This window comes from Lotus japonicus, chromosome 1 (assembly GCF_012489685.1).
Source record: "Lotus japonicus ecotype B-129 chromosome 1, LjGifu_v1.2".
NCBI lineage: Eukaryota > Viridiplantae > Streptophyta > Magnoliopsida > Fabales > Fabaceae > Lotus > Lotus japonicus.
The window spans coordinates 32,454,440-32,466,526 of NC_080041.1; the positions used below are offsets into that span (position 1 = coordinate 32,454,440).

Sequence of the window (12,087 nt, forward strand, 5' to 3'; positions counted from 1 at the left end):
ATAGGTCTTCTAGAATAAAACTTTCTTACATTCTTTTCATATTTATATAAATATAGATATAGATAAATTATTATTTGGAAAACGTAGCTTTTAAAATCAACTCTGAAGGAAAGAATCACTTTCTTCAAAGCATCTAGTTAATTATTATGAAGCAACTGCTACCTAGAAGAAACATTAAAGAGGAAAAATTTGTATGGCACTAATTTTAAGGGTATATTATCCAAAAAAAAACCATTTTAAAAGTACCTATAGAAAATTAACCCTGCATATGAATGAAACTAACCTTGAAAGAAAATATGATGGAGCAAAAGGAAATGAGCGAACATAAGTACGGTAGAGTGAATGATGGGGGAAGAGAACGTGAGTGAAAAAGAATATACCTTTAAGAAATTGTTATTGCATCTAAACAAACTCCTTAATGATACCAAAGATAAACATGAATGAGTAAAAATAACGAAGAATCGTGAGTTACAACGAATAAGAAGGTCTTGCGTTTATAATTAATAGTAAACATATAAGAATTACAATTTAAATTAGTGTGTTTTAATTGCTAACAAAAAATATAGTCTGATTTGATTTATTATTATATTATACTGTATTAATTAGAATAACTAAATAAGAAATTATTAAGAGTTTTTATTCATTCCATGGAATGATTAGGAGTTGATATAACTGAATAATGGAAAACATTTAAAAGTGTATATTTTATAATTGAATCACAAAATTGATTGTGCTAAATAAATTATTTGAATTTGAAACACTTGCTAATTTAAATGTTTAAAGTATTTATAAAATTAACTAAATAATTTAAATATGCAAAGTAGATGACTTTTTTTTTTGAAAGTAGAAGTAGAGAACTTGAATACGGGGCATTAATAATTTTTTGACCAATATATGCAGATATATCTTTGTAAGAATAAGAGTCATAAATGTAGTAATAATTATTTGAGATTGATTGCTCTTTATATTCCTTAATTGACTAATTTGAATTTAAATTTTAAAAAATTTACTTATATAAATTATTTAATATTTATAACTTAATTTAAATAAATTACATCATATTTATATGTTGATATTTTCGAATTTCTTATTTTTCTTATAATATTTGATATATTTAAAAATAATTTCAAGTAAATTTTACTTTAAAAATATGAAATTTTATAATAGTAGAGGATATTAAATATGGTGAGAGATGATCATATGCTCTTTTTTTGAAATTTTCCGAGATGATCATATGAAATAAAAAACGTGGGAGTACCAAAATTAAAAATTTAATTAGAAAAAGAACTAATATCCTTACCATATAGTTTTCATAAGTAATATTGATGTTTTATTCTTAATTTTTTTTACTTCTAAGTGTAAAAAAAAATGAAGTTACTGGTTTCAAAATAAATTTCTTTAAGTTTATATTTTTATAAACTCTTTTTCAAAATTATTAATTTAGTGTGTATGTTGTCATGGGTATTATTGAACATAGCAATTAATGTGACAAAAAAAGTGGAAATGAGTTTTTTTTGTTTTGGAGGGAAAATGAATCATTTAGGAAGGGACATGTGGCATTGGTCTTCTAGAAGAAAACCTTATTTTCATATATATATATATATAGATTTTATTTTAAAATAATTTTTTCTATGGTAATTTAAATTCATATCAAAAACATATTAGTGTGGTTGGATGACTAAGTGCGCAGCCACTGTTAATAAGCAAGCGTAGCAGGGGTAAATATGTCAAACCAAGGGAATTAGGGTTTCTTGGCTTTCCCTATATAAGCGACCCTGCACCTCTTCTCCTCCATCATCCTACTCCTATGTGCAGATTTTCAATCTCTTGATTTTTGTTTTGTTTCTTCTATGTCCTTGTTTGTTTTTTCTTTTTCCATTTCGTTGTTTCAATAAACATCACATTGAGTTGAATGGGCTATGATGAGATATAGAGATAGTCATGCACCACTCTGATTTCGTGCTGAGAAGTTTCTCAAACCCATTTTACTCTGAGCTCATTCCTTTCATCACAAACTGAATCTAGACAATTTTGTTGTTACTTTTTCTTTTCTTTTTTAATCCAAAGTTTTATTCATGTATTTGATCTACATAGTGTTTGTAGAATTTTAAAATTGAAAGTGGAACCGTGTGATGCGGGGTTTCAACCCCAACCATGATGCGGACCGTATAGCTTTATAGCTGCTGGGGATGAAATTTGGTTTCTGATGGTTCCTGTTCTTTCTGATTTGATTTCTTTTTTATTTCATTGACATTTAGAAAACTAAAGATTTTTCAGAATGTGATTAGTAGTCAGTGCTTAAATCTTGTAATGTCTTTCTGCATTTTTTTATCTTGGTATAATTTCTCATCTAGAATTTAAACAGCCCAGTCACAATTTTAATGTAAGATCTTAAGTAAACAAGGTTTTAGTTAATATGTTTTGTTGCTGAAAGGTGATTTTTCGAAGTGAAATTTTGATTGCTTCTTTTGGTTTATTTTTTGTTGGTATGCCTTATAATAATTTGATGTCATACTATAGTTGTGTGCATAGTACATGCTGTAATTTGGCTGAATTGATTGTGATCATGGAGTGACTTTTGTATGGTGTTCTACTATTAGTCGTGCAGTCTGTATAATGAGCTGAAAATCAAAGCAGTGGATTAAGCTGACATTATAATAACCCTCTAATTGGTTTAATCCAGTTCTTTGATTTTCAGCGTCATTTTTCAGAGTATTCGAGTCTGTGAGCGCTGGTGGATGGTAATTTGGCTGAATTGATTTTGACCACGGAGTCCATGAAAGGTGTATTTACTGCGGAGGCCCATAAGATATGGAGGAATCGTAGTTGTAGTTTAGATGGCGTTGTTCATGATGTTGAATTGATTGATTGATTAAACTTATATTTAATTGTTTTCATTTGTAATGAGTTGTATGTAAATTTCTGTTTCATATCAGCACCTCTACCAGCGATGATGGGGGCTTTAATTTGTACAGGACATATTTTATACAAGGCATATTTTTACACTCGCAAATGAGTATTGTATCATTTAAGTGAAGGCATACTACAATTTCTTTAGAAGAAACTTCATCGGAAGTGCCTTTAATCTTAAAGACCCCTCATGTTTTCTTATACACAACGGGATATATTAACATCCTATCTTCTAATAAAAACCATCCTAATTCTTATACACAACCGGATATATTAACAATGCTTTGTTTTTATACTAACAATGCCCTGTTGGGAGCTATTTTTTGATCAAATTTTTACTATAAATTAAGATTTTGATACTTGAGTCACCCAAGATGGCATAAAATGCAACGCACATTGTAGGGCTTTACTGATATAGGCTCCTAACATCAATGAGGTGTTGAAACAATTGGCTGGTTAATTTTCTTGATAGTAATTTCAGTCTTGTGCCTTTGGCGTAATTTTGAAGCTACCTATTAACACCTAAATTAATTCTCTACCCACTTAATGTGATTTGGGCATTAGTCTTGTACCCACCGGCTGTGGGGAAACAAAGGGTAATTTCATCAAAGATCTGTCCTTGCTAACGAAGGGCGATTAAGAGTGTAGGCCTACCTTATTTCATAGGTCTGCGGTCGTCCAATCCATGTTATGAGTTGAGTTCAGTTTTGTTGGGTCTTGGTTTTGCTTAGTGGGTTCATACCGTAACAAAAATGACTGACATTGCAAATATAGAAGATGAAATCAAGCCAATCAACCCAACAAAAAAAAACCTTACAAGTGATTAAAGACTAAACCATCAATTCCAATACAAGTGCAGATAGGTTGAGAAATTTTAATATAAGAGTATCTCCAATGTTAGGTTCTTAGTTCTTAGCACTATTTATGTGGGTCTGTACTGCCACATGTGCTTAAGTAACTCTTTGTAGATTTTACTCCAACCATGAGTTTATGAATGAAAGAAAAAATTAATTTTTTATGCTAAAAACTCAGTAAAATTTCTTATATAAGAACTGTTCTTATTTTTAAGAACTAAGAAGTCCACGTCAACACCCGCCAAGAAAACAATATTACAATGATCTGGAACTTAAAATGTTGCAACAGAAAAAAGTTGTGGTGTTTATTATTGATCTGGAATGTTATGCAGCAAACTTCATCTTCTTCAGCGAATTAGAGATCTGATCTTGGTGGGGGTGGCTAGAGAGACTTGACTGCACCTCCAAAATCTAGAAATTAGTAGGGAAGAGAGGAGAGGTTGGATCTTTAAAGAAATCCAGGGGATAATATCTAAAAAAATCCAGGGGCTACTCTCTCTAGTTTACCTACTCTGTTCATTCCTATTTGGGAATCAGAGAGCTAGCAATATAGAATTCTCATTCAGTTTCTTTTCTAGTTCTTGGCTGTTCTTATCACAATACATCAAACTGTGGAAAGATCAAGCCTGGACACAATTCTTTTCCATGTTTATTGGCAATATCTGTAACATAGAGTCAAGAAAACTTGTAACAAAATGCGTCTCTCAAGGCAAATGCCAGATATCTCATTCAACCTTCAATTTTTGAGTACTCCTAAGTTTTCAACAAACCACAACACAACCTTAATAAGCTTCTAATCAATTCACATTATCATTTCCATCTCAGTAAACAAATTTAATCTTAAACAAATTCATGCAGTGTCAAGTCAGTGTGATTTGTATCTAATATCTCTACTTTGTTAGTTTACACATGTATAATTTGACCGAGCCAGGGTGACTATGCCCATGGGAGTGCACCAGTATAAGTAGTTGGTCCACAATATCTAAATAAAGCGGCAATTTCAGGACACCCATTAGGATAAGGAATTGACCGATGAAAAGGGTCACGCTTTAGTTTCTTGTGATATAGTGAACCTCGACATCCATATGGATCTCTTAGGAATTGAGTTCTCACTAATTCTTCACCTTTAAGAGCAGCAGCTTTTGCATTTGATGTAGCAGGAGTGCCAGCATAGAAGAACCTTGACTCTGGAAAGCCCATTGCGGATCGATGTAGATGTGCAAATCTTTCTTCCTTGAAATCGTAACTTACAACCTGGATCCAAGATTCAGCATATCAGATTGAAACTCATGATGCAACTAGAAAAATACTGCAATTCATGATTAAAACAGTAATTTAAAAATTCCAAGGTTCTATAAACTGACGAAGAAGTCTAAAATCACCATTTAATTTTCTTTTACTTATAGAAGCATGAAACTCGAATAGAAAATGTCGTTCGAAAAGGAAAACTTAATATGCTGTTATATATCTATTGATGACACTATACATCTCATATGCCACAAAAATGTAAGGGCTGCCAGTCCAATATGGATGGAATTATAGTGGCCATCATGTAAAGAAGGTCTAATTCTAACTGCAACAACATAAGCCAAAACTTTATAGTCCAGGAGAGTTTACAGACTAAAAAATCATAATTAACATATTTTTCATATGGTGCAATTCAAAAATTCCATCAGTTAACAAAATGTTAATGAGGGGGAGCGAAAAATGCTCTAAATCATTTTACAAAGGCAAGAACGTGAGCTACATCATTTTTATGCCTTCAATAGTTTTGATTAATAATTTCCTACTTGTTTTTCTGCTATTTCTGCTATTTCACAAGCTTAGTAATTTCATATGGAATGTAAAATGTGGAGTACATATGCAACATGTAAGCTGTATGCAAACTAAAAATACTTTCCACCAATTAATTTGATGTATTTGTCACAAGCCATTACAAAAACTTGAGGAGTTTATGAGTTTTCATGCAATAAAAGTATTGCCACAGATTCTAATAAATTCCTTTTCCTCTTTCGTTTTATATTCACCATTCCATAAAATTAGTGCATATTCTGTCTTTATACAAAAAGGAACCGAACAGTTTGCAACAACAGAAGCTAAAACTTTCAATGAGTTAACAAATTGTTAGTGAGGGGGAGTGAAAAACTCTCTAAATCATATGCAACATGTAAGCTGTGTGCTAACTAACAATACTTTACACCAATTAATTCGATGTATTTATCAGAAGCCATTACTTAAACTTGAGGAGTCTTTGAGTTTTCATGCAATAAAAGTATTGCCACAGATTCTAATAAATTCTTCTGCTTTCGTTTTAAATTCATCATTCTATAAAAATAGTGCATATTCTGTCTGTATACACAAAGGAACCAAACTGTTTGCAACAACTTAAGTAAGGGCTACATACAGTTATATTTTGGGGATAGGCGCCTGTAAGCTCTCGGAAACGACAGACACTAAATAGAAGATTTTCAAAGCTGTCCCTTGCATGCTCCTCTGTAAGTGCTCTCCATTTCACACTTTCTTCCTTACCTATTCAAACAACAAAAAAGAATGAGACGATTTCAGAGAAAAATAGGTTATTTTTGAAGCATATAAAATAAACTAAAGGTGAGACACGTTAGGTCATTCATTACAGCAACACCCTGAGAAAACATAGATGTTTGATGAAATGGGAATCGTCAAGCTAATATTACAAAGTTGTAGGAAAAAATTGAACAGCTAAAGAAGTGGTTTCATTCAGTATGCATTAAAAAATCACAAAGAAAAGAAAAGATGCAAAACGACTTTATCAGCAACGTAAAACATGATAGCAGCTCAAAGACGACTATCAGAGGTGAGACACTAGTAATCAGAGCACAAATGATGAAACTAAATTCAAAATACAAACTGATAAAAGTATAGTCCCTGTATCTCTTCCTAAAATATAACCAAGGGCAAGAAAACACTAAAGGAAGTCTCTGTCTGTGTTTCTTTCCCTATCAAACATCCTCGGATTTAATATGGGACTATGGGTTTAAAGTCACAAAAGTTAGACTCATGGAAACGAGTATACTCAAGCTGCAGCATTAATAAATATTGGAATTGAAGCTGCTTTGATTTGAGTGCTTTCTATAAAACAACTTTTCAAATTTATATGCCTAATTCATGCATTAATCCTACATAATATGCATGGATCTGTAAAACGATAAAAAATTGTAAAGCATGAAAAATAACCCAAAGCAACTTCCCATTAGTTTTGATCAACTACAAGGATCAAACAACGCCAAAATGTTTTACAACAATGAATCATAACTAACAGTAGAATATTTAAGTCCAAATAACCAATGATGGTTTGGCCAGTATTTATCCTTGGTCTCTCTCTACCTCTAGCCATTTTGCTATCCTTCATCTAGTTTACTCTCCTTATTTGTGTTTCTCCCGGTTTTCGTTACTTATGCCTTGAGCATTTAAGATGAGACTCTACCATTTCTCTATAACGGAAGCTATCTTGACTTTCTCTCATGATTTCTGTTCCTAATTTTATCTGGTTTTGTGTGACCACTGACCACTCATTCATCGTAACATTTTTACCTTATAGTTGTTCATTAAAATTTTCATTTAAGCTCGAGTAGCACATTTCTATCCTTAAATAGATGTGAAAAAGTTCTCCATTTCATCCACTTTTAGATCCAAGATATTTAAACCAAAAGACTCATGCTATAAATGTTAACCTTTTTTTTTAAATTCTATTAAAATTTAATTTTGCGAAAAAAGAACGTGATATTGTAATTAGAATTTTGATCAATATTGTGGCTAAGGAAACAAGGTGTGCGAGAAAAACAACGGTGCATTTATCATGTTATATTCACACAGACGGGTTGAAGAAGTGCACCAAAAATACCAACTCAATTCATTAGCTAACCTACTATGCTCTACTTTATCATATGACTGTCATTTGTAATTTTGTTTCTGGATATTCACATCTCACATGTAATAAATGATACACTAGACAGAAACAAACTACACTGTAAAGCACCTTTGCCAAGCATGATAAATAATAATAGTACAATCAGTCAAATATCAGTAGCTAAGAAATGGAATAGAGTAGAATGGAATGGAATGATATTACTGTTTTCTGCATTGCCGATTGTTTAAGTTAGGATGAATTCCGATGAAATGAAATTGTATCTGCTGGTACACATTCTACTTCGTTTCATTCTATATCGAATACCTTTCTTTTTTCTATCATCCAATTTAGGGACATGACATAGAATGAAGGAGTCATTCTCCCATTGTGGCATAAACTATCAAAGAAATGGTACCTTCGTTTTATTCTATTTCACTTCACTCTCCCCCTTTCATTCTATTCCATTCCATTCACAATAATACATTAAAACATATCCAAAAAATTTCAACAATAAACACGAGCAAGCATTGAATTTCAATTCAAAACTCACCAAACCATCCTTTCGAATCCGCGACAGCCCAGTAACTCTGCCCCTCGCTGCGAGGGCCAGCGTCTTTCCTAGTCTCCCCACCACTGAAGAGAAGCAAAGCAGCCTCATCCTTAGCCGCAATCTCAACCCCCTCGCGAATATGCGTCACGAAAGTGGCAGCCTGACCGGGATTCCTCTGATAAGACTCCAAAAACCAAGAATCCTCCTTTTCAATCCTCCCACAACTGCTGCTCGTGTAAATAGAATGCCCAGCAACCATCACCAAATTCCGAAGCTTGGGGAAAGGGTAATCATCCAAACCCGAAGCATCATCAACCCTAGCATAAACACTCCCATTACTTAACTGGGTTCCACGGAAAGAGAGAAACACAATTAGTGTGACCCCAAAAGACAATGCTAATATGAACACAACGGTGAGAGGGTGAAGCTTGAAATAGTGAAGGAAACGGTTCCCAAACGATTTGACCATTCTGAAGAGGTTTAGAAGAGGTGAATTTTTAGGTTTTCTGGTTCGTTTGATGGGAATTCCTGATTCTAAATCGAAATCACTTCTTGGGTATGCGTGAAACGATTTGAGGCTTTGGGATCCAAAAGGGTAATTGCTCATTGTATAAAAAATGCTTCTTTTTTATCATTTCGAAAAGGGGAAATTGTGGAACTTACGTGAATAGTGAGTGTGATGAAGTAATGGAATCATTGGATCGATGTTTTGAGTAGAAATGATGATGCTGATTGGAGTGAAGAGTGGTGAGAATGTGATGATTGAAGGTTTGGTTTGGGAAGAATTTGAAGAAGAATGGTGCACTCTGCGAAATGATGAGCTTGGGATTTGGGAGATGGAGTTGGAGATCCAAGTTCGGAGGATCTGTGTCTGGCTGCTAGCAAGAGCAATGGTGTCTTGTCGCACACCATATTGTGTAGAATTGAAAGAAAAAATAGGCTTAAATAACCTTTTGGTCCTTAAAGGGAATCAAATCTGGTCCTTGTAAAATTTTCGCATTAAATTGGGTCCCTAAAATTGTTTTTTAATCTAATTAACTCCTTTTGCTCAATTTTGACCGGTCAACAGTCCAGTGGCAAGCCTAGTCAGCTAAGGACGGCCACGTGGATTTTTTCACATCAATTTTAGTCCCTTAAAAAAATATTTTAATCAATTTTAGTTTCTGTTCTTCCACCTTCATGTTCTTCCACTTTCACCTTCTTCCTCTTTCTCCATAACTCAAATCACATAAATTCAAAAGGAAGAACAAGGTGAATGTGATAAACATATAGTTTTTTTTAGGGTTTTGAATTTCTAGGTTTAAGGATTTGAGTTATGGAGGAAGAGGAAGAAGGTGGAAGAGGAAGGTGGAAGAACAAGGACTAAAATTGATTAAAATATTTTTTAAGGGACTAAAATTGATGTGAAAAAAGTGCATGTGGCCATCCTTAGCTGCTAGGCTTTCCACTGGACCGTTGACTAGTCAAAATTGAGTAAAAGGACTTAATTAGATTAAAAAAACAATTTTAGGAACCCAATTTGATGCGAAAATTTTACAGGAATCAAATTTGATTCCCTTTACAATTTCAAGGACCAAAAAATTATTTAAGCCTAAAAACAAATTAGTCCATTGAAGTTTAGGTTGTGCAACTTTAGTCCCTGAAATTTAAAAAGATGAATTTAGCTTCTTGAGTATTATTAAGTGTGTAAAATAATCATTTCATTAACACGTTTTTTTGGTATCTAGATACCAGTAGGATTTAAACCCAGGACTTAAGAAATTTCAATCCATCAAGTATCATTTATGCTGTCCATACCAGTATTTCATTAACACGTTTGATTTAAAACCAAAATTACAAAGTAAAACATAAAGCTTGGGCGTGTCATATGATATTGTCCTTAAGAATTTATTCGCTCAAGATGCGACAACTCCTTAAGATAAAACAAACTCTTCTAATTAATTGATCAGAACAAAAATTGGAGAAGAGGAAGCACTAGAATATCAATCCAGAAAAAATAATCTTTTCTTGTCTCACACTACAACATCATTACTGTGAAACAACAAAACGTTCGGCTTGTAAATTTTATAATAGTCAGTCACACACAACTTACAAGTATAAGTAAAATAAATATTTTAGCAATGATTCAATCAACTAGCTGATGAGGGTATTGGTAGAGTAGAGTTCTCCACCAAAGCCTACCTGAGCAAAGGAAAGAAGAATAATAAAGGAAAACACCAAAAATGGAAGAAAGTGTTCAGTTTTTTCATTAATTGACTAAAATTGAAAGATCACACATACTTCTATGAAAGTTACTAGGAATAGGTATCGCCTCGCAGTGGCTGTGGATAAGGGCTAGACAAATGGATACTAAACAAGGCTGGGTGAAACCATTCCTGATTAGTTGGTAAGGGGTGGTGCGCATCACTGTTGGTCGCATGGTCTATGTTGTTTGGGCGGTGGATCGTTGGCAAGGAAAATATGACCATTGCATCGCACCACGGGACCCGAGGGAGGGCTTTCTTCATGGAGATTTGAAATCAAGGGTGAGGATGGACCGTGGGAACTCATGATTGCAATAGGAGTAGGCGCGCCAATTGAGTTAGAGAAAGTAAGTATAAGGTCATTATGTAAGTTGGGAAGTGGGATGTGTAAGGAATTTGAAGCTTTAGGATTAAACTCTTGCCTTTTATCATTTGAGTTTGTCTTGGTAACTCCTAAATAACCTTTCTTGTCCCTCACTGTTTTCTCTCTCTGTCTAAGCCTGAAGACATCACCTGCATTCCAATTCTTGATCTTTAGCCAAAACCTCTCTTCCTTTATCTATCCCTCATTTGCACTCTATTCCTTCCATGTTTCTCTTGTCATTGTTCTTCTTGCACGAGGAGGATCTTGAACTCCATCACTCGTAGTTTCCCCTTTTTGTGTCCCTTGCCGGCATTCCCATTTAGCGGTGAAGCAATAGTATACTTATGTGGGAAAAGTAGTTGTGATGACGCTAATATTGAAACCATTGTGGTGTCTAAGAGATTTATGACGAGTGGTGGTAAGGGACAGAGGAAGCAAGGGGATCTCCACGAAATCAGCGTAGGAGTGACACGTTAAACACCAGGTGAAAACAACTAGAAGGAAGAAGGTTAAGCTTGTACACAATGGCTCTCAAACGACGGAGGACCTTGTACGGGCCAAAATGTCGTCGAAAGAGCTTTTTGGCTTGTTCGATGGGAAACTGAATCTTGGAAATATGGTTGAAGAGAGGGGAGAACCCAATCATTTGATTCAAAGGTGATGTCTTGTCTATTCTTTTGTTTTTGAGTTTTCATCCTATATTGTGCTTTGGTCAAATTTCCCTTTAGTGTTCTGATAATAACGTTTATGTTTGTGAGTGTGGTGTCCAAAACTTCAAGCCTTATGCTTCTGGCGTCATAATCAAGCAGTGATGAGGGCTTGCGGTCATAAACAACCAAGAATGGAGTCATTCCAATAGATGAATGATATAATTATTGTACCAAAGTTTTACCAAATGAAGGTACTAGAACCAGTAGAGTGGTTGCTTGTTGGAGAAGCACTAAAGTTATGTTTCTTGCCCCATGTTTACTACTTTGGTCTCGTCATCAGTATCCGGGTGGTAAGATGTACTAAACCGAAGTAGTGAAAGGTTATCACCAAAAATGGCTGAGAAATACCTTGTATCTATCAGCAACGATATAGCGGGGAATTCCGTGAAGACAATAGATCTCAGTGGAGAATCTGGCTACGAAAATTCAGCTGTGAACCTTACAGGAAGACCCACAAAATTCCCATACTTAGGGAGTTTGACAACTACCACCCAAATGACAGTGAGTCCCAGAAAAGGCAATAAGCGAGTAGTAAAATTCATTGATATAGCTCCCAAACTTGATCTAGGC

General features: G+C 34.1%; 1 protein-coding gene and 1 non-coding gene across 3 annotated transcripts; one reads left to right on the forward strand and one right to left on the reverse strand.

The window, feature by feature from the left end:
• Positions 1–1,914: 1,914 nt before the first annotated feature.
• On the forward strand, positions 1,915–1,998 carry LOC130734906 (small nucleolar RNA Z221/R21b). Its single transcript, XR_009018241.1, has one exon. It is a non-coding gene; the product is annotated as a small nucleolar RNA Z221/R21b (small nucleolar RNA).
• A 2,451-nt stretch (positions 1,999–4,449) lies between these two features.
• On the reverse strand, positions 4,450–9,121 carry LOC130734430 (uncharacterized protein C57A10.07). 2 transcript variants are annotated; one of them, XM_057586857.1, is made up of 4 exons: positions 8,864–9,121; positions 8,201–8,543; positions 6,169–6,293; positions 4,450–5,018 (listed from the first exon to the last, which is right to left on the reverse strand). In XM_057586857.1, exons 2-4 carry the CDS (start codon positions 8,457–8,459, stop codon positions 4,701–4,703), a joined length of 702 nt encoding a protein of 233 aa, XP_057442840.1. In that variant the 5' UTR covers positions 8,460–8,543; positions 8,864–9,121; the 3' UTR covers positions 4,450–4,700. The 2 variants fall into 2 exon arrangements, with proteins under 2 accessions (XP_057442840.1, XP_057442839.1); XM_057586856.1 differs by having other exon boundaries at positions 8,201–9,121.
• Between the last annotated feature and the right edge of the window lie 2,966 nt (positions 9,122–12,087).

Bases quoted from the DNA above. Each gene is read 5' to 3' on its own strand.
- LOC130734430 (XM_057586856.1), bottom strand. From the start codon at position 8,807: ATGAGCAATTACCCTTTTGGATCCCAAAGCCTCAAATCGTTTCACGCA. The intron at 6,294-8,200 runs GTGAGTTTTGAA...TTGTTTGAATAG, and splicing joins GGATTCGAAAGGATGGTTTG to GTAAGGAAGAAAGTGTGAAA. The intron at 5,019-6,168 runs GTATGTAGCCCT...TCTTGGATCCAG, and splicing joins CCTATCCCCAAAATATAACT to GTTGTAAGTTACGATTTCAA.